A 24,502-nucleotide genomic window follows, 5' to 3' on the forward strand; every position below is an offset into this window, starting at 1 on the left:
ATTTGTTTAATTCAGGAAACACTGGATCCTTGGAAATCCCGGTGAAGATCTTTGTATAGAGGTACCTCTTGGTGTGTCTGTCAGGGATCAGGATGGCGTAGAAATTGGTAGGACTATTTAGTAAAGTTATAAAATTGTTTTGCTATTTAATAATTATCCAAAATGATATGCTTTCATACTGGGATATAATTACAAAAACATAATGATAACCTTTATTCTTCAATGAGATATCTGTCTTTTATCTTTTATTATGTCTTTATTCATTATCATAATATCTTAACGAGGAAACAAAGCTTATATGGCCCCAAAATTTAAATAGTCTTTAAAATGCCCTAGTTTACTTAAGATTATTTTGACTTAGTTCTTTAATTTTGGAACACTTTTTTTATTAAATCAAAACATTTCAAATTGGGCCTTTAAATGTATCTTTGTCCTTTAATTTAGAAGTTATTATTTAATGATCAAGAAAATGAATGTTTTCTTAACTTTAGATAACTTTTTACGGATATGCTGTTATATTACCGTATTCGACCCAATAAGGGCCCAGGGCGTTTAAAAAATGAAAAGGTGCTAATAAGACGAAGTTATTGTAAACCTTTACAATTTTGTGTAGTTTTGTCCTTATTTATGCCTGGGCAATTGAAATCGAGGCTTCAAAATGGGGGAAGGGCGCTTATAGGGACACGGGCGCTTATTGGGTCAAATACGGTATGTATATCGTTTGAAGGTGACCTTGATGAGGATGGGCAGGAAGTTATTGTTGCTGAAGGAGGAAGAGGAGGCAGCAACCAGAACAGTTTTCTAGGTCAGAGAGGAGAGGCGCGTTCAGTTCTTCTGGACCTCAAACTCATTGCAGATGTTTCGCTGGTTGGGTAAGAATAGATACTTATAGTAAGATTATGCATTAAGTGAAGGGCCCTTTCTCAAAGTTTTAAAATTTACACATAACCATTGATCCCTCATGTCCAATTCCATTTTGGGACTGTTTTATAAAAAGTTTTGTAAAGAAAAATATAGAAAGGAGTAATTGAGTAAATAAATGATTAGATTTAAGGTTATCCCTTGGTCAGTCCCAAGATATTTTGGAGATCTGTTGTGTTTTGGATTTCTTTGACAAAATAAAAAAGATTAGATTAATCAGGATGATATATAGTGATAGTTAATGGTAGGGATGGGTATCGCGAAAAATTTTGTATCACGATATATCACGATACATCATAAGTGTATTATGATACATATCATGATATTTTGGTATTATTTTTTTATAATAAGAATTGCATGGTTTTTTTTTCTGTCAATCACCTAAAAAGAGTATGAAATAAATGTTTTGTCAATATATCACTTTTATTCTTGTTTTTATCTACAAAATGCGAGATAATGTCTGTGTTACTTCCGCTCGATGTTTTGCAAACACTTAACATTACTACTGGACGGGACTCAGTAGCTGGGTGATGGCGACGCAAGTGAGTCGTCAGGTTCCTTGTTCCGCCACTACATTTAACGATTGCCGTACACACAATTGACATCCAGCGATGCTTTCCTCGTTATTTCTTTCCCCTTTACGTACTGTAAGGCCAAAATGCTGCCATGCAACTGCCTTTGCTTCGGATTTTTTACGAGGTTATCATTCGTGCCTATGAAGGCCGCCATTTTGAAACGTTACTAAGCACAAGATCAATCATAATCTACGTATGATAACATCCCAAAAATCCATCTTAACCTGTACATTTGTCTGAAATGTTGTTATAATATATATTTTAGTTTTAATTTTTATACAAATTCTCATTTTAAAAATATTTCCCGTCAAAAACGAAATTTTCACTGAAATATACGGAAAATCCCCGAATGATTCCGAGTGAACCGATACGACTAAATCGTACCGCGATACGTATCGTTTTCAAAATGAACCTGGATATATCGGTATACCGATAATACCGCACACCACTAGTTAATGGGCAGTTGACATCTTCTTCAATTTCCCAGTTATTACAATCATGTTGACTTATTTCACAAGGATTTAAGAATAAACACAAAACTGTATGAGGGTTTGTTAGCAATAGGAGATAAAAGTGTTTTATACGATTTGTACTTAAATGTATTTTACAGAATGTACGTACTTTAACTAACAATTTATCGTTGAATTATTGTCTGGGACAATGTATACATATATACAATATATACGCATCTATACCTGTACAAAAATTCCAGATTTCCGAATGCGGGTAAATCGACAACCTTGTCTGCTTTATCACGAACGTCTCCAAAGATTGCTTCATACCCATGTAAGTGTTTAAAATTAATGTAAACATAAATACATAAATACCTTATCCTATTACTGAGTGCAAGAAAATGAAATTTAAAAAAATGAGAATAAGAAAATAGATAGGGTACTGAAACAACTTGATTTTTTAAAATTTCAATTAATTTCAAAGTCAATCATTGTATTCTCAGCTACCTAAATTACAAACTGTTAGTATTGTAATTGTGATACAGAAATAACCTGACCTGTTACATTTACAAAGCCAAAGTGTCTTGAATATTTGCCTTGTACTACCCGGTATTCTCCTGATCATTTTATACAAATAATTAGACACATGTTTTGATTCTGAATTCTAGTTACAACCATACAGCCTTACATCGGAACAATGGAATACCCAGATACGAGACAGGTAGGTTAGTTGATTAGCATATCTTTAATCTTTCATCAAATTTATATCCAAGTCTTTTTTTTCCAAATCACAAACTTCAGTTTTGTTTCTTCTTTCAAGAGAGAGAACAACCATATATTAACCTTGACATGGTTCTAAATTGGTTTCTAATTTCTGATCTGTTTGTTAAGCTTAATTTCTAATAATAGGCTATATATTTACACTGGAATTTGCAAAACAGTATGATGTACATAATGTACAGTAAAATGTTTAGCTAGGATGCTACCACTTTGAATTCGCAGTGAAATATCATAATAAAATAATCATTAGTATACAAAAGTTGTGTGTGATGATTTTAACAAAACATATTTTATTGGAGTATTTAAACATGAAAACATTTTGTTATTTTTTTCTAGATCACTATTGCAGACTTGCCAGGCTTGATTGAGGGCGCCCATATAAATAAAGGCATGGGACACAAATTCCTTAAACATATTGAGAGGACCAAGCTTCTCCTGTTTATTGTTGACATAAATGGATTTCAGCTCCACTCTAGATACAGTCACAGAACTGCTTTTGAGACAGTACTCCTGTTAAATAAGGTAATACTTTTATTTGTTAGACGGACATGCTACTTTATAGCATACACATCAATTTGTAGATGTTTGGGCTGACTGGGTCTGGCACCAGCATGGTCCTGGTCATGAGAAGTATGGAGCTTAATAAGCAACTCAATAAAACCACATTTAAACCAATAATTGAAACTGTCTCTTTAGTGTCCTTTGCCGTTTTTTTAAATTTCTCTTTCCTCAAAGTAAATGCAGACAGAGTCTTTAAAAATTGCGAAGGTTTTATTTGTTGATTTTTATTGCAAATTGATAAATGACATTCTTTGTCCCGATTTCGTTTTTTTTGTGTTCATTTTTCAGGTACACTTGGGCACGTATTGGGTATAATACTTTATATTGTGATATCAGGAATAAAGTTTTTCCAAAATATTCCAGAAAATGAAAAATACTCCTAAAGATTGACAGTAACATTACTACAGTATTTTCATGATCCCATTATGATGATTTATTCTGTTGGGTTTATGCTGAATATCATTTCTTTTTCTGTCACAGGAGCTGGAGTTATATAACACAGAAGTGTTAGATAAGCCAGCTATTTTAGCCTTAAACAAAATCGATCTGGATGAAGATAAAGAAAAGACAACAGATGTCATCATGAAGGTCAAAAAGCTGCCAGGTGATTTGGATATTACATTTTTACTTTTATTTGTTTAAAATTGTTAGGGCTATTCCAGGAGGAAAAAAAACATCGATTCCAGCAGGAGTTAAAAAATTGAAAAGTGACACAAAAAAAGTTAAACAATTATTAGATAAGGTCTACTAGAATGCTGGCCCTAATATCGTGAAGCAGTTGTAACTTCAAGTTTTGATTAAACAAAATTAAACATGATGTAACTTTCATAATATCTGTGATTAGGTGACAAGACTGTTTCATGATATTTGGAGCCTGGATTCAGATGGAAAATTGAATGGAATAGCCCAAGAACAGTTGTGTGTTTAGTGCTATGATTTAAAGATGTGTGATTCATATCTAGTGAATCTGTAAATGTTATATACTGTCTGTCTGTTATCGCTTTATGAAAAAAATCAAAGAAATGAAATTAAAAATCGCATGAATAACATTTTAAAGTAAGAACGCATTACTGAATAAAAGATTGTGATAAAAAGTATTATAACATAGAGTTACTGAGTATGTATATGAGTGTCATCGTCTAGTTTTAGGTTGATGTAAGAACTCAGTTTAACCATAAAATAGATTTAATATTCGCTATTAAATTTCTTAAGTTTCAATACGTGCAATAATTTATGATATACTCGATTGTTGTTTTCATGTGATGCAGGGTCATGCAAAATTCATTTTGACCAGATAGGCTGTAAAAGGCTTTCTATATATATGCACCCTACTTTTCCAATCCAATATATGAAGGGCTTGAATGAAAACATTAAACCTTTGTCTAACAATGAAATTAAAGTGTTTCATGTTTTTACTCATTTGCAAAATGTTTTAAATTGTATCTTGTAGATCTTTATGACGATCCTCTAACTGACCTATTGTTGTTTTACTTTGTAGAATCCTTAAATACAGTTGATCCAGAATTTCATCCCGAACGTCTGATAAAGTTTGACGGTATTTTGACAATGTCCGCAAAAAATGCAGATTCTGTTGAGATGGTAAAAGAGCTAATTCGAAAAAGACTTGATTACCATCATGAGAAGGCAAGAAGGATTAGGGAACAACAGGGACTTGTGTTACCAGAACATTCTAAAGGACTTCAGGACCGCCTACGATTAAAAAATGAACAAAGCAAATCTAGGTTGCTCTGACACAAAGGTGGATGGATAAGTTGTGCGTGTGATTGTGTATAATATCTAAATAACAGTTACCCAGAACAGATTTGACATTGTGTGTTCATTTACTATGTAAAAAGCTTTTCCAGTTTGCTTTGTATTTACATTCCTTTGTTGCATTTGACGATTTAACCAGGAATTTAAATTCATTGCAAAAATTACAAGAACTGTTGACAAGCTGCATGGCGATTTCATCATCATGAGATCTTCATGATAATGTTTTGAGAAATTATTTGTATTTAAAAATTGTACTGTGTCAAGCAAAGGCTTTGAGAAATTATTTGTATTTACAATTGTACTGTGTCAAGCAAAGGTTTTGAGAAATTATTTGTATTTACAATTGTACTGTGTCAAGCAAAGGCTTTGAGAAATTATTTGTATTTACAATTGTACTGTGTCAAGCAATATCAGATAACATATACAACATGACAATAAAGTAAATATTCGTAAAAGTTCAAGGCATTAAGTATCGATTTATTGAATAAGCTAATACATTTTGTAAATCACATTTGTGATACTGTAGCGCTGAATCTCCGTATTCACATTGGATACTCTATATAACATTCACAAAAAATCGCTGCAAGGTACATATATGTCTTTCTCTTTCTCTTCTCTCTCTGTCTCTCTCTCTCTCTTTCGAAAAAACTCTTGAACATCAATAATGTCATATAATACATCAATACATCTATAAGCATGTTACTGTGTATGTAAAGTATAGAAATATACACATAACATAAATAAAGTAGACCGTTAAATATATATAGGTTCTAAATCAAGTAAACATGAAGAAGTTGCACATGAAATTAATTAATTATAATCGTTAATTATAATTAACACAACTCGATACAATTTTCAGATACATATATTTTATCTGCTACAATTGTCAGTTCAACGATTGAATGATCATCAGATTAAACATTCGAATGTCGTTTGTAGCTTTTAATTCATATTTGGATACTTTTTGTAATTTGTTTAATACAAATATTTTTTGTTTGTGATTTATCGTCCAGAATATTTTGTTGTAAGGAACATTGTTCGATTATACACGGGCAGACTGATTTCAGATTTTATTAGTACACTCTGGGCACACCTTTGTGTGCCACAAGAGGTCAATTTATACAAAACATACATGACAGACAGGGTAATTGATAGTACAGTGTGAACATAATACACTCAAGCGTACATACGAAACAAATGTTTGTTTAACGTCATTTCCTTTTCAATTTCGTTGCGTCTGGAGCAAATTTGGCACAATCCTTTGGTATTTCTATTGTTTTTGTTAAAATAATTAAAAGAGTTAAAACAATGTTCAATTATAAAAATACAACGGAATTGTTTCTCGTAAAAATAATATATATAAGTGAATTAAAAGTATATGAAAACACACAAATAGATATATTCTTAGGATCTTCTTTTAAATATAAAAGTTTAATGTTCTATATTTTATACTCGAATGATTTGTATGGCACATGGAAAAATGGAACATCCAAAGCATGTAAAAGGTAGGAAAGAATGGAAAATATATATAAGTAGCACATACATACAAGGAATTAAATTATAATGATGAACAAGCTTAAAATATATATATATGAAGGTGAAATCTTTAACAATGCATTTAAGTAGAAATGAATTAAAATGTCGATACAAACTACGAATTATTAACAGAAGATCTTCACCTCTGGAAGTTATGAATGAAATGAAGATGCAGTGCACATTTAGAAAGAACACGTTCAAGCATACTAAATAAGTTAGACGTATAACAAATAATATATAACTAAACTATCGTAATTGTTGATTGTAACTGATTTTTATCAGCGCCATTTGAGGAAATGTAATTCTTTTTCGCTAATTGTTGTTTTTTTTAATAACAAAATAGACACTTATATTTTTACATCAATATACATCTACACACTTATTTAAAACTAAGTTTTTTATACATACAAAGATACAAAATTAATGTAATTTGAACACCGGGGAATAAAGAATATCTAATTTATCACAATGGAAATACCACATAGTACTTTGATACAATATGTTATTTAATATTAAATGAGCATATATATTACCTTTTACTCTTCAAATTATTGACAATGTGAAGATGTTAATTGATATCTGGTAGGTACAACGTAATTGTTTTCGCGCTTCTTGAGGTATCACAATGTAACAAGGATTTGTTAGAAATACATACTGTATATACACTGACAGAAAAACTACAAAGAACATATTCCAAATGGCTACTCTATTTTGATTTTTACAAATCAAGATATTTAGTTTTTAAATAAAGCAATCGATCAAATACTGATATTTCTACATTTGTTTTTGTAATACATGTAACCAGCGTATACTAGCATCTTTTTATTTTGATTTAAGATGCTCCACCGCTGACAAATGGTATTTTTTCGCTATCAAAAACAGGAGCATGCGATTTAGTATTTTCTTCAGTTACAAAAGTTTCTTACTTTACACCATTACCACCATTGAAAAGGTTGACCTTCTAGTTTTATTTTAAGTTCAAAATATGAAAAATAATTAATTGCATCCCGATAAAATTCTGTGGCACTATATCGTATATGGAATGAAGTAATGATTGCGCATGCACCAAAGGCGAAATAAATTATTTTATGTTATTTTTGTATTAATTTGGCATATATGTACACGATTAAACACCGATTTTTGTTCAAATGATGAATATCATGTATGCTCTGTCGGCGGTGGAGCATCTTTAAACTCTTTTGATAAAATAGCGGTAAAGTCATTTGAGAATGGAAGCCAGGTATGTGACATACATGTAAATGTAAGTATTGGCGATTGTATACTAAGTATATGTATCATAGACTATATGTGTTCTGTAAAAGGTAAAAAACTGTGAACTCCAAAAGTTCCGGGACAGCTAGATAGTTTCATACAAGTCTCCCACGTGCATCCAGATTCAAAGTTCAAAGTTGAGGCACATTCAACAAATGATCCACCACTGCCCCTAATTGTAAGACATATACCGTGATGCGTTCACCGTAAATAAAACCTTACTCTTTTCAGCGGGTGTTGCGTATTCTGATACAACTAGATTATGCAACACTGTTCCTACATTATTTCTTTATCTTTCATGATCATGCTGTTATAATCACATTGGTTTCGTAGTATTATGACTAGAGACATGAGATTTTCTGTACACAATATCAATTAGTGGTGAACTATAATTAAAAGAAGCATTTTTGATCGAAAATTTAAATGTTCTCAAAATTAGCGTACTGCTTCAAACTTACGAAAAAGCGAACGATTCACAACACAGCACTATATTAATATAATGAACACGTTTTCATTTCAACGACATTTTAACTCGTTTCAATAGTTACACCTCGCCATAAAATGTAGTCCATTCAATTTTTGTTTTTCTTCTTCTTTTTAGCCTTCGGCTTAGTGTTTACATAAGTAGGCTCGTTATCTGCAAAACAAAAATACACGTTTTGATAAATTTGACAAAATAAACGTATTTCTGAATTCCTGTTATATTTTTCCTACTAATATCTTTACATCTGTCTTCGCTTGAACCTCCGCTGCACAATTCTTTCATTAAATTTGCTTTACATTACAGCAACTACTGTCTCCTAGTAAAACTAGAGGCGACAATACAGAACAAGCAATTTAGTCATTTAATTCACATGATCAAACGAGCCGTATAACGGTACACTATGACTGTGGGTTTGAATTTAGACGTCGCTCTCTCTGCAGTCTTCAAAGTAAATTTTTGCTGGCCTGTGATTGGTTCAGATTTTTTTTCCTCTGAACTGCCTTCAGTTTTTATATAGCTCAGGGGTATAGAGATCGTAAGTGATCGGAACCCCTGGAGTATCGAGGATGCGCCGTAATGTGAGATAATTGTAACTAACCTTGTTTTGGTTTATTAAACCTGACGTTTTGGTAGAAGTGTGATAGTCGACCACTTCTGCTTTTTGGTTTGGCATTTCTGTAAATAAAATATAAAGTATTTACAAAAATAATAACATGGATCGTGACAAAATTCCATTACAGTGAACAGTAACAAGCATTTCTAACTGTTTTACTACTGCCTAAGTAGGCAGTGTTGCTCATTCCTATCCATTAATACACACTTATCAATTCAGTTATCAGGTAGAAATATTGTTTCTTTGATTACATATTGAAATTACCTTTTATTAATATGTACTTCTAGAAACTGAGAATTACATGCACATGCTAATAGAACAGAAAATTCAGGAAATCCGCTACATCACTCATCCACCAGATTATGAGACTCTACCGTAAGCAAACTGAAATATTTGTCATTTTTTTCCTCCCAAATCAAAAGTTTTAAATGAAGGGAGATGATTTTGAATTCAGAGATTACAAGAATCACAAGAATATTGATTGACCATGTGACCTTGTTCTCTTACCGAATATCCTTGATTAAAGTTCAACTGTTGTCTTACGTTTCATAAGTGAAAAGAAAATGTCTATCAACTAATGTTTTAGACAACTCCATCAAGACAACTCAAGAGATCACCAACTCACTTACCGTTTCTTAGATGGTGATTCCTCTGACTGAGCTCCTGAAGCTTACAATACAGAAATATGATAAACATATTGAAAATGATCAGGTTACATTCGACCAGCATTACAGTGTATGTCCATTATGTTTCTGACATTTTATCTTTTTTTTCAAATTAACTTTCTTTATTTACTTCTTTTATTTTCTTTACTTCTTTTACTTTTTTCTTTACTTCTTTAAAGTGTATACGCAAATATAGTGTAAATTCAATAATACTGAAATAATGATGGCGATATTTTGTGAAGACTAACACAATGTTGTGATTTGTCGTGGTGAAACTCATATCTAATTTACAAATATCTGTTTCAACTTAACGTTTAGTGTAGTATTCCGATTTGCTCATGTGCGTACATATTATCTCACCTTGATTTGCTTGTAAATCATCGTAGATTGATGGTTTATCTTGTTCCCCCAAATGTTCGTAGGTCGAGTTGCTAAACAAAATTGACATTTTTTTTAGATTGAATAACGTAGGTCATCATAATTTAGCCAAACATTAATAGAGATTTAAGACATATTTTATTCGAGTTCTTAAAGGGTCTGTGATACAAAAATGATATTTTGTTTATTGTTTGGTTTTCTGAAATCCTACTCGAAAATATATAGCACTAGAGGTGTTATGTGTATACATACCGAAATATGTGACAAAGCATGAACCTAAATGGACAGCTGTCTGATATGTGATCACATTGCTGTATAGTAAAAGTGTAAAAGTGTCTTTCTCATTACAAAAGATTTAAGTATTTGTCAGATCAATACTATTTTAGTGCAAAAAATGTCCCGATGCGAAAGCACTAAATCTTATCCCTAAAATATTAACGTTTACCGTTTGATTCCATCGTTACATCAGTTTTCGACTTATTACATCAGCAAAAAGTTCATATTAAAGAACGCTATAATAAGCTAAAGGCAAATTTTTAGGCAAAGGTGGTACGGTATTTACTGACAATTTAAAATAACGGTACAAAATTGTTTTAAGTTATTTTCCACCTTAATATGTAATAATTTAATTCTAGATAAAAACGGATATTAAAATACAACTAATCTAAATGGCCAAACACCTTTTCGACGTATAGATGATTTAAAGAGCTATATCTTTATATTTATTTTTCTCTTATACAATGTGCATGCATTAGAAAAGAAGTGTCATTTAACGTCATTCATAATAGTTTATTTTGTTTGTAAGTATCGTCTATTTATCAATTATAGCCCTTTGTTGGGGTCCATATGGTGTTATATCGCACGAGTAAAATAAATAATGACCGGGGGCGAGGGCATGTATTTTAAATTTTACAAGGGCGATATATCGCCACATGGACCGAAACAAATGTCCTTAATTTTTTATACTAGATATGTTGTTTTATCAAAAATGTCAAAACCTTTCTCGAAATGTGCATAGTAAATATAAGAAAAGCGTTGGTCAAAGAACGACACCATGAAGAATGTCACGACTGTGCAATGAAGTTCGCAAATGAATATTCACTCGGTGTATCTGATATTGGAAACACCGAGTTAATATGCTATATATTGTACTTCACTTATTGGCCAATGGAAATAGATGGAAATCAGGGCAAATCTAATATATGATGATATTTAGGTTTTAAGTTATATATCTGTAATGAATGACGTTAGTTTACGTGTACCTAGATATGAGTGAGCTGTAATAATTCAACCCAAAAACTGATTTCTGACAGTGTGAATGGTTATAAATAGTAACGTACCATTCTTGGACTTCTTCGTTAATGGGTTGCTCTGTTAAAAGCAAATAACAAATAAATCAATAATGTTGTCAAATAAGCAGTTTATAAAAAAAAATCAATATACTAGTCAAAATTCCCTGTCTTGAGGATAAGAAAAATAAATATCTGACACCTTGCTTTCGAGCTATTGAAGTTAATAACCCGTTACATCAATTTATTTCTAGTGCAGTTGAATCTCGATATGTCGAACTATTAATATTCGGAAGACCCTGTCAAATATCGAAGTTCCTGTTCTAAAATATGCATTTAAGAATTATATACAAAAACATTATGGTAAATACGGAGCCTGACGAACACCTATATGTACCTACAATACAGCTTATAAGTTCCCTTAATCAAACTCATATGTTAACATTTGAAAGACAAAACGTTCTTTTTTATTTTCTACAAATCACTATTTTCAGTGCATGTGACTTTTACGTAGCTCATACAGATATTCATTTCCTTAAACAAAGACGCTACCTCGTGTTTCATAGTTCACTTCATCATACACCTTTTGGTTGGTCGTTCCCTGCTCTCCAGTAACGTTGTAGTACTCATTAACTCTGAAATTTATAACCAACCGTATTTATTATAATAATATCAACCAAATCGGCAATCAACACATATCATGAAATATCCAACGAAAATGTCGGGTCATTTTGTTTGTTTTTGCTTTATTGGATGGTATAGTACAGTAATTTGTTATATAGGCATTGGCGAAAAGGACATATAATAATGATAAAAAAGTTAAGAAGAAAACAATGAAATTGGAAGAAATATGCATACCGAATAGAAGCGTTCTATTTTTTTTAACACTTACTTTTGTTTGTTTTGTTCATATTTTTTACTATTTTTATTTAATTATAAGCCCCATGCATACCTATGTACGCTTGAAACATGTTTCAACTCCTATAGGAGTTCTTGCCTTGATATCATGATTGTAGTAGAACTTTTATTTCTAACCTATGACCATCAATCAATTTCCCCCTCCATTGTTAGATAACATTATCTCATTTAAAAACTTAGATTGAATAAGATATAGAACTGTAATCTGATATTTTATTTTCAGTCAAAACCGCTAATATTAAGTACCTATTTGTGGCATTTGTCACCTCTGTATCATTCTCTGAAAATAAAATGAAAAAACACATGTAACTTGATTTAACATGTCATTTATTTGTTTTCTTGTCAAAAACGCGAATATGAAGTAGTTTATGAGAGTAATATAACACCTTTGAACAACTTCATTACAAAATGTAACATTAAATAGGGTTCACTCATCTTCGATTTGGTATATTATTGGATAGAAATTAAAAATAAAATTAAATAAGATAGCCAATAACAGGACCCTCGCATACGGATGGATGTGTGGCAGAATAAAGTCAAAGAATTATACGCCATGATTTCTTGCCTTTTTTGAAAAATGTTCTGATCTTCTTTCTGAAGACGAAAACAGCGATAATGGCGCATGCAGTTAGGATGACTGCAGCTACAACGGCACCGGCGATGGCACCTGCATTCGGAGATACGTCATTGATGGGAACGCCTAGGTGTAAGAAATTTGATGTTAATTATGCAGTACATCATAATTATTTTTTCAATTGTTATTAAAGCAAGCGTGATTAAGATTAACAAGGGTCTAAAAGATAACGAATGGTGACAAAACCACCCTGTACTAAGTACTCGTCATAATTTATCAATCATGGCTTGAAATCGCGCCCCAAACTATTACTTTGAATTAGTACAATCTGCCCATATTGACAAATTCAGAGATAATAACAACTATATAAAGCAGAAATTATCAAGAAATGAAGATAACCACTTCTTCATACGCAATCAGTGTAACATATATTGATTTGTATTTCACTTTGGCATAATCTGCTGAAAATGGTGTTTTTATTGATAAAACAGCGTGTTATAGACGCTGAAAAATGATCAATAATTATCAGTAATGCTGAGTAACTGAAGAAATTCCTTTTTTGGAATAACTATACTGCATGAGCGGTGCATTTGAGTCGGTTAACAGTTAAATATCTAGAAATTCAAAGATTTGTATCCGACAAATGACTTTCATGAGCATTTTTTAAACTTCTGAACTGATTACCTATAAGGAATTTCTGAAAAATTAAATTAAAATCCTACCTTTTGTTGTGCAGTTGATTTCCTCAATAAGAGTTGAATTTCCATACCCGTTTATTGCGAAAACATTGAAATAATACCGTCTGTCAGGCGATAAATCAGAAATTTCAGCGTTGACATTTTTATTCCTTCCAGGATCAGCATATGTTTCGTCCATGTTGATTATAAAACTTTCCTGTTGGTCGTCGCGCATCCCTACCACGAACGTCTGCTCAGAACCACCGTTGAAATTAGACGTCCAACTAAGCATCGCTCTATCGGAGTAAAGACATTCAGCTTGACCCTGGAAAGGTGGTTTGGGTTTATCTGAAAATACACAATACAATAAGTAACAACACTCTAAAACATATTTCAGATATGATTAATTATTATTACTTATATTTTGTTATTAGATTTATACTTGACGGAAAATTAAGTTCACAACGACTTTCTTTTTTTTCTGTATAATATGAAGTTATTCAACCAATTGACTTTTTTCATTGTGTGGTACTAATGTTATACAACTTTTCATATATTCAGTGCTTCGCAATTCGTTTTACAAATTTAATAAAACAAACTTGAGCCTGTCTGGTAGTCGTAATTATACGTATACTAATTGTTTATTATTATTAGCATCATATAATGTAAATCAACTTTCTTTCTCGTGATATTTATTTTCACGAATTTCGCAATCTACGTAAATTCGCGAAAGTTTATCTCCGCGAATTGATATCTTTCACAATTCTTGCATAATTAAAATCAAAGGTACTGGTATTAATTTTAAATCCGCGAAACTTAATATCCACGAACATGTTTTAAAGCTGAAATCGGGAAATTTAGTAGATGCGAAAAAAATTATTGTCTTCATTGTCTAATAATTTATCATTTTATCAATTTTGTTACATCCTTCTTACTATTTATAACGTAGTAAATGTTATGCTAGAAAGGTTTAAAAGAGTATATTTACCTTGTGGTACTACCTCAAATATTCGTGTGTGTCGGTACCGAAGCTATTCGTAACGGTAACGATATAGATCCCAAGCCATTCTTCTCGCATGCTAGATCTTCTTAGAGTTGACACTGTAGACAGACTAGTTACATTGTACGAGCTGCTTATAGAAACACCATTCTCCCCATTCACAAGGGGCTCAGTCATGGCTGATTGATGGAACTGCCAGGAAAAGGTTGGTTCCGGATTAGACAAAAAGACAGAAGTTATTACTAAATCTTCAGATAAACGTATCCCTATCTTAGATTGCGACTGAGTAGTAGCTCTTGTATCATTCCTCGGCTTACCTATAAAAGTGTATAAACAAAAGTGTGACATTAACTCAATATGATTTAAAAATTGGCAACAATTGTTTCATGAACAATAGATAGACTAACATGGAGACTTATGGGAATGTACCACGATAATTGAATCAGGCAATTCAGGAGATAAAGCGTAGCGTGTTTCCGTTGTGAATCTCTCAATAAAGTCGGGTGAATTCCGATCTCCTATGATGCTCGCAACATCCGTATCGCAACTTTCCGTCATTAGTCAATTAAATCCGATTCGTATAAATGGATAATTAAAACAATCTTTTAAATGTACAATCAACAAGGGTATGTTTTATATCAGGGGTTGTAAATGCAAGTATGATACTTACACAAGACGTTTATAGGTAAAGTCCTTGTAACTGGAGCATTGGATACACTATTCCAGGCTGAACAAGTGTAAGCTCCTGTGTCCAGACACTTAGCAGAAGTCAAATCATAGGTACTCTTTAGAACATTTGAAGTCGTCTTCAACGCCACGTTATTACTATTGAAATACCAAGTAATATTAGAGCTCGGGTTGCTCTCTTTATGTCGCAGGTAAGTGATTTTGCTGAATTTTCCATGATGTCGGCATTGCCTTGTGTGTAGTCCAACCTGACGATATCTGGAGGATCTGTACACGCAATTATACATATTATCATACCTAATTAACAGAATATGTTACCATGTATTTTAGATAGATGATGATGATGATGATGATGTTGATGATAATGATGATTATGATGATTTAAAGGATACATATATTTAGATAGATGATGACTTGTGAGTCATACTTTTTATTTGCATGTTAGAAATATGATATAGAATGTATAAATAGAATGGTATTTCATTATTGCGCCTTTTTATATACAAACTTACATCTTACTGTCAGAGTCCAGTTCTATAACGGATTCTCTTCCTAAGTTAGAGGCCGAGCACTGATATGTTTTCATCCTTTTCCCTGGTTGCCAATGATAGTGAGAGCGGGTTGGGATAAATCTGTCCGTTCTTGGACCAGGTGTAAGTGCATGGCGGTCTGCGCAGTCAGCATTACAGTCGATATCCGGAACCGACTGTTCTCGACTAAGTCCTTATCACTTGTTGAAAATTCTAATGCTTTCTGGTCCATCTAAAAAGTGAAGAAAACAAGTCAACAGGTGTGTCCAAAATAAGATTTTAAAAGAGGATCTTTATCTGGATTGTAACATACTAGATGCATGGGTTTATAAGTAATATACCAGATCACTATTTCTTAAAGGACTATATATGGTTTGCCCCCCACCCATCAACCAAAAAAAAAAATCTGTCAAATTTTCAAGACGGTTATTTAGTACACATATTCAAATTGTTGGATTTGACATATTTAGTACATCCCTAAATGTATGCATATTTTGGATGGTTACCATGGCAACTACAACTGTAAAATTAAAAAAAACACCCATTGTAGTTGAATCAGATACATTAATCAATAAATAACCCTTTTAAAATTTGATGGATTTGGGTGCAAAAAAGGGCCAAAATCATACACATTTCCTTGTTATTTTTACCGTATAACCGGTTAATTTCGCTTGCCACAATGCTCGTAATTTGGACTTGAAATGAAAAAAGTAAATTTTAGCATGTGTACAACTTTTGCAGTTGTGATCTTTATAAGATGCTATTCTACTGATGAGTAGTTGTGGATTCCTTAGTCACCTCTTTTTTTCCGTCGCCGCAATGCAGCAACCTTCGCTCTTAGTGATCATACTGTCATACGACGCATAGTTAGGTACATTTGGACTGAGACCAACCTGAGACCACGGTATGCATGAAATCGAGTGGAAACGAGAAGGAAGGGAAGTAAGGTGCCTGGTTGATTATGTACACGAATTTCTGACCTCGTAGGTAACTACAAAAACCACTTTTACTAACATTTGAGTTAATTTGATTCACAAGTATATATTACTAAGATGATATAACGCGAGTGCACAGCGCAGATGTAATCGCAAAATACATATAGTATAATCACATTATCAATTACCTAATCTTTCCGTTGTAGCGAGAAATCACTTCTTTGTGTACAGCAATGTTTGTCATAATGCCACTTCCAGCTTCCGAACATTACCATATCTTACGTCAAATTGTAAACTAGGGTGAATTGATTAACGATAACTGAGAATAAATAATATTTGAACAATTGCAGTTTTCATGACCACCTGTAAAACAGGTTGTATTCCTAGTATACCCAAGCGTAAATCCGTTAAATCCTGTATAAATTCGCTACGCAAGAACGTAGTGTTTCGTAACATGCCAATAAATCCCACCCTCAGCTTACTGTTAAACATTTTAACTAGAAAACTGCTGCTGTTTTTTTCCCGGTACCGTATTTTGTTCGAGGACGAATACAATGTCATACTGTCCCCCGCGTACAGGATCTTCCCCCCAGCTGTCCCTACTAGGGACCAAAAAACGATCTGGAATGTATTCGTTTGAGATTTTCCTCGCTTTTTCCCAGACGACATGAGACATCCGGGAGTGTGCACATATACAGATAGACACATGAAATGGTTGTATGTCCTGGTGTGAATCCGCTGTCCCTCAAACTTGTGGTGTAAGATATTGTCCGGGTATGGTAATAAATTGACAACCGGTAGATCTTGTCTGAGTTCCCCCTCTGTATCTATCACCGCTCCTAAAGGATGGGAGAATAAGGATATATTGTATTGCATACACCAAATCTACAATACTAACAAAACACACGTTGCCAGTACAACTATCCTGCGGAAGAACTAACCAAAAGTACATACACATGTTAGTTATAAAATACATGGTAAAAACATTAGGTCCGGTTGAGAGAGTTAATACTTTTTACAAATCACCTTAGAACTGATATCGGCTAACCTTTTTGCACCTGCAAAACAAATAGCGAAATTATCAATACCTTAGTTATATAGTTATTTCTTGAAATAACTAATTTTGCTGCTAACCATATTCGTGGATTATAATCAATTTATTCTGGTGTATCACTGTCAAGAAGCTTGATGTTAATTCTGCTGTTTCCTCGAATTTTTTGAATGTTTGAATTATGTTGAATTGTCCAAGTAGAATAGCCACCTGAGACGTGAAAGTTATGTTATTCCCGAATATCTTTAAATTGAATATGTATTACCACTCATTTACCCTTTTGGTTTTTGATGTCTTTGAATTTATATTTTCCATATGACCCCGTAAAGAAATCTTAACAGTCAAGTAATTATGAGTTATCCATAATCCTTACAAAAAACGGTTTTTTCCGCTGGAAATTTTACAGCACGAGCGAAAACAGTCCATTGGGCCCCAATCTAAATTTATTGGGATAAGAATATCACTTGCGTCCAAAGACTCAAATTTTTTTTTATTATAGTGAAAATAGTAAAACTCTTTTATTACTAAATTAAGGTACCTTGAGTGAGAAGTCCATATTGTAATTATAATTAAAATTAAGGCTTGTAATCTTTACTCAATAATAACCACGGGTGACTACACGAGGTCCATAGACTAAAAAACTGGTTTAGACCATTACCATTCCATCAGAATCGCGAAGGTAAAAATTTTGAATAGATAAGTACTTATAATGATCTTAGAAGAGTAATACAAGTGAGCGTGCAAAAATGATTTTATTACGCGAAAAAAAGACAGGTTATATGGATATATACTATAAATAAACTTATTCATATTAAACTAATTTTCACAGATCTTAAAAAAAAAAAATAGGTCTTTACCAAATGTAACCCGGGACATTGACGGCCTGTAGTATTAACTCAGTCGTTAATCAGACGATCGATTAGGTGCTTAGACTAGTTACCTTTATATATCTATCGTCCTGAGTTTTGCACCCCGCGCAGCGAGGGACAGTCATACAATGATTAGGAGCTAGTCGTGATTCTATAACATGTAAGCGTGTAGTGTCCTATCCCAAATGCTTCCGACACTCGAGACAAGTAAAGCTTGTTTCCAGTTATTGGGATCTCTTTCTGTATAGATAACTATAATATACTATATATACACTGTGTATAGCCTGTAACTATGTGTAAAGTATCCCGAACGGGGTAACTCATAAAATTTCCATAAGTTTTTTATATGATTATTTGTGACATACTCCAGAGCTATGTTCGCTCGCCTCCTAATCCACTGCATTGATGGTCAGTACTCGCAAACGGGCACAGATTCAATTCTTTCTTCTCAATCTCACACCACAAATCCCCAAACATCCTACATGTATTTTTCATTCTGAGTTTCAACTACGGTTGAATCATAATCAAAACCGTTCAACGATTATCAGCACATGGCGAGTTACTCGACTTATTCACCCAATCTCTACCCCATCCTTACGATTTCCCGCCCGCGTGAACAGAAAATGTGTTTCTGTGTTTTAGTCTTGCTCCACCCTAGTAATACTGTTGTATTAAGAGGATAGTTTTATACTCAACTATGCGCTACTGGAAGAATGTATAGTGCAGATGACGATTATCTGATCCTTGAAGGTAACGAGTTACAGAGCCATGAAGAGTTGCGATCCTGGTCCGATGGTGTTATCACCAACTCGAAACTTCTGCCAAGATCAGTGTTATCCAAAGGCTGACACGTACATAATTCTGAGGAGCATGGCGTCGTGTTTGCTGCTGTGCCGTTTCTAAAATGACACTCCGATACATTTGACAAGTTGGACACTAAAACAGTCCCCACATGTTGTTCAGGGCTTCTGTAAAATGAGACCCAATTGGCTTCTTCTGGCACGTCACATATCAAGTTGAACTTGTCTCCAGGAACACCGTACTCCAGTGATCCGCTCAGTGATATCGCTCCTGAAATATAGACGGTTAATTGATCGTAGATAAACTGAATATACCCAAAGTATGCATAAGTGTCGATGTCAGGATAATGTGACTTGATAAACTTGATACATGGTTATGAAGTTTCCTGGTGATAACTCTTTTAGTTGGATATAACTTAGGTAAGCTGTACAAGCATAGAAATTAGAAACCAGAGGTTAAATGTACAATTTCCTGTTTCAAAAACAGTTACTAAGTTAAAACATTGCCGCGTAATTATAAAACAAAAACACTAAAATAATCCAAATCACATACATGTACACATACTAGGCTAAATGTAAACGGTAACATTTACTCTCTCGGTTATTATTTGTGTTTAATTGTTTGTTAATATCCATCAGTTCCTATTTGTAAATAAATTTCAATGACTTAAAAAAAACATAAAAGATGTAAAATATGTTATATAAGGATAGATGCAGGAGAGTTTTACTTTGCTTCAAGTTTTAATATGTTAGAAATAATGCTTGTTTTACAAACCCCCACCTTACAAAAACATTTCGGTTAATACCAGCGTGTCCTTCAGTTTGTGGGGGATTTCCATTCGCTTGACAATTCATTTTAAAGCTCAATTACGTTATTCATATCCGCATGTAAGTGATCTTTAAAAAGGATTTAATACGTCCTTGTAGGTTATATGTAGCATCCATAAATCTGAAGTATCTTATAAATCTTTTTTGTAGTGGAGAAATATCAATTTCAACAACAGGACTATAATATGGAGAGTGCGTGTAGCAAGTCATCACTTACTGAGTCTTCTCTGGGAAGAGTCTCTATACTTCATCAGATAAATGGTTCTTTATCATTCAAATCTAGTTTACATTAAAAGCAGCAGTTTAAATATTGTTTTAACTATATGAAAATACCTGATATCGAATACCAAAGAAGACTGTATAGTTGGTTATATTAGCAGGGCATTTTTTCTGCGAGTTTGATTAAACTCGAGAAAAAAGAGGGCGGTTTTATAATTGCCGCAATTTGTTTTTAATTAAGTAAATGTATGTAATTAAAATATTTCATTTTTTTAGATTTCGCGGAACAGATATCCGTAAACCATAGCAATGCTCCATGAAATTACGAAAATAGCCAAATGGATGAGAAGACGTTCGATGTGTAAATTAATGTATTTAAGGTAGCTTAATAGTATTTTGGGATAATTTCTGTTTTCCTGCATTCGTTTTAAAGACGTTTATACCGGATTTACTCTATGTGATGTATAATCATCATAAAGAAGCCGGGATATATTTCTCTTCTTTTTTTTTTTTGTCCAGCGACGATTTTTATTTGCTTTTTTAAAAATACCGATATATCTAGCGCATACCTTTATATCGTAACACAAAACAATAGCGTGTAGCTAATAAAAATGGTGATTTATAAGTGATCTTACATTTTCAAATAAATTTGTAGTCAATGTTGTAAAATATTTTAATATATCATTTTAGGTCTTCGATAAACGAGTTTCAATGACTCTCACTATCGTTATTTACATTTTCCAAAATTACAGTGATTACTTATAATTACAATAGTAGAATAGTGTTATTATGTTTCCTGGAAAGAAAATAAAATGCACAATTATAAAATAACTTGAAACATGATTTGCTAAAGATTACAGCGTTCTTAATATAGAAGAGAAAAACAAATTATACACGAAAGTGAAATAATACAATTACGGGGCATAGGAAGCGGGGGGGGGGCAGGGGAGGGGGGCAGCGGGCATGTCTTTTTGCGCCCCCTCCCCCCCCCCCTACCCCCCCATTTTCGCCGAGAAATGTTCTAATTAAATGCACATTTTAAAGAAAGAGGGGGTCCTCCATGCAAATTTTTGTACTACAATTTGTAGAAAGGTAATTTTGTGAAAAAAAAAAAAATTTTTCGCTGCGGCGCGCGCTGGTGGCGCGTTTACTAACATTTCAAGCACGTAATGTTCAAATCTTTAATAGTGGCAAATATTCAATACACACGAAACATACTAGACTAAAAAAATGTAACCCTCCACCATGGGTATTATGTATATTATTTCATAAAATGTTTCTTAAAAAGAGTAAGTTGTTGTTTATGTCTTTCCAGTACTTTGCAAGTACGATATATCACATTATGTACTTTGTCAGTACCACAACATTAATGTCGTTGTGGTGCTGTGTGGATTACCCACGGTATGTCCAGGATCGAGCGGGGATGCCATAATTGGATGTCGACACTCACATTATTCATTTCTAATTGTCGAGGTATCTTTAAATCGATAAAGGTACCCATGGGTAAGATAGCTTTAAATCCAAACATAAAATAACATATCGTAAATTTTAAAAACTATATAAGCCAGTCTTAATTGTATTTTTTGTTTTTTATCGGGGAGAAACCGAGAGGGGACCCCATATACTTAAACAACAAATTTCACGCCCGTCAGTGCTCGCATAATTCATCAACAATACATCGTAATAAATCTTCTCAGCCATTCTAAATCGTTTATTAAAAGTTTTTCGTTTTAATTTTTTTTCGCCTGTTGGGAGACCCCCTGGACCCACCAATCACCTATATCTTGCGCCCTGTCGGCGGCTCGCAAATGCAACAAAATTGCATACGTTTAAAACTCATTTTCCCGGCGTCATTCTATATATAGTATGAATATTTTTACAGGGACCCCGAACTCCAAAACTCCGACACGCTATAATTTGCGTTTATTACATTTATTTCCAAGTATATGACGCCACTCGTCTTTAGATGTGGTTACATGGAGTATACTAATGTTAATGATTTATGAAAAAACGAATATCAAGTGATATTATCCTGGGGCGTAAATGTGGTGGTGTCGCGAAATAGGGGGGATATGGAGGGGGGGGGGGTGTTACGACAATTTATTGAGGACCTTTGCCCCCCCCCCCCCATTACGTTTCATCTTCACCTACGCCACTGACTTCGTCCATTCAATACACTCGAAATATTTTAAAACGTTCACGTAACAAGTTACACTAAATTTACGTTATACAACAATATTTAAATTTAATAGTTTAATAATTTTTGCGAAAGCAAATTTTACATAAGTCGAGTAAATATGGTAAAATATAAAACTTAGAGAGACGGAGAAAAATATGTTGAATAGTTTTTCTATGCAAAAAAAATACAGCAACTCACAAAAACCATAACAACTTTAAACATAACCGGATGGTTGTGTTCATAATCTATTTTCTCTCGCAATCGTGATACACACCACCCTATCCCAAACAATAAAGCTAGATAATGTACAGGCACTACGTGTAGAATTTCAAAAAGAAACGTGCCTACAAATGAACACGCATTAAAATTTGCACCTTTCCATTAATTTAATTGTTTGAGGAAATTGAAGGAGAATTAGTAAAAGAAAAAAAAATAAAGAGTCAACACATTTCCGTATTTCTAACATGATCAATGGTAAAAAGTCATACTAAAAATAAATAGTTTCAAGGTTGAAGGAACACGTTAAGCAGAACCAAATATTTGTATGTGTAAATAATAAAAATCATCAGATTAGTCATAAGTATGTGGTTCTTGATGTTTTAAGATCAGGCTTGATTTTGTACCATATAATAACGAAACTGGGTCATTGCAATTGCTTCGCGTTCGAAACATATCAAACACATGATGTGTATGTATACAGTCTGTATACAGGTTTTAAATTTTTTCTGAAGAAATATCAATACAAATAAATTAAGATATCAAAGATGTCTCTATATAAAATGATACTCTGTTATCTTACGGTATGTAAGGGTATGTATGAATTTACAAATCAGATCACTCTCATATCTGAATACCCTATATCCTACACATACCCAACTTGTATAAATCGTGTTATTTTAACAGCTATGGTCGTTTAAGTACGATGTTTTGGGAAGCTGTGGTATAAGTGTTGTGTCTCGTTGATATACATGTACATATGTAGTATAACTATTTCTCATTTTATAGGACTCTCTCAAAAAAACATGTCATCAAAGACAATGAAGAGCATACCCCATCCAGTCAAATTCTACTATACCGAGCAAAACCAGTCGCCCCATTCGCTTTATGCTGAACGATAAATGCAGAAGCAAAAACTACCATTTGTATGGACTATAGTGTGTCTCGGCCACGAGACGGACACAGAGGCTATCCTCTCAGTGGCGAGAACTCAACTCAACACCAAAAAGTGAGACGATTGGAAGAGAGATATAAAAAAAATGAAGAGAAAAAGATAATATCCCAATACAATAGTTATCTTTTACGATCATGCGATGGAGGAGCATACACTATTCTCATGATTTCTTGCAGGACCGTTTCAAAAGAATATAACCATTTTGTCTTTTATTTATTCTTTTGAGAAATTGAGAAAAATAAAAATGATGAAATAGTTATATTCATTGATGTTATTATTATGGATTGGTGAATTTAGGAAAATAAGACTACACATATTAATCACCAAGAAACGGATCTAAATCGCTATATGCCGATATTCAACTTCAGTCAGAAATGGATGTACTCTATCTTAGTCCTTAAGTATACGATAATGGCTGTTGACGGAAATAATAATAATAAAAAGAAGAACTTTTTAAAGGAAATAATATCTTAAATGACTTACCTGCTGACGATATAAGTAGTAGTAATAGCCCACACAGTGGATATCCAGGTTCTCCTAAATGTACCAATGCAATGCTTGTCTCCATCCATCGTTACATCGTCCACCCCAGTTGTGTGTTCTTCCGGGTGTGGTGGGTATTCCACGTAACCCTCACACCATAATGCCTTCACTATGTCCCATAACCGTCTTTTCACTTCCTTGTTAGGTGCTGAATGTAAATACCTCTTGCAGTTTAAAGGTAATGTTGTATTAATGTGTAGCCACCCATCCGTGTCAACTCGT

At 33.2% G+C, this 24,502-nt stretch overlaps 1 protein-coding gene and 1 pseudogene across 1 annotated transcript; one reads left to right on the forward strand and one right to left on the reverse strand.

Moving 5' to 3' along the window:
• Nucleotides 1-15: 15 nt before the first annotated feature.
• Nucleotides 16-5,523, forward strand: LOC138311848 (GTP-binding protein 10-like; the record flags this gene model as incomplete). Its single annotated transcript, XM_069253015.1, is given in 7 exon segments — nt 16-107; nt 728-872; nt 2,209-2,282; nt 2,617-2,669; nt 3,065-3,250; nt 3,770-3,893; nt 4,788-5,523. Coding segments are annotated over 7 exon segments (928 nt in total), but the record flags the coding sequence as incomplete, so codon positions are not given.
• LOC138311846 (V-set and immunoglobulin domain-containing protein 10-like) lies at nt 5,519-24,433 on the reverse strand (annotated as a pseudogene).
• Nucleotides 24,434-24,502: the final 69 nt, after the last annotated feature.

This window comes from Argopecten irradians, unplaced genomic scaffold (assembly GCF_041381155.1).
Source record: "Argopecten irradians isolate NY unplaced genomic scaffold, Ai_NY scaffold_0135, whole genome shotgun sequence".
In the NCBI taxonomy this organism is placed as follows: Eukaryota; Metazoa; Mollusca; class Bivalvia; order Pectinida; family Pectinidae; genus Argopecten; species Argopecten irradians.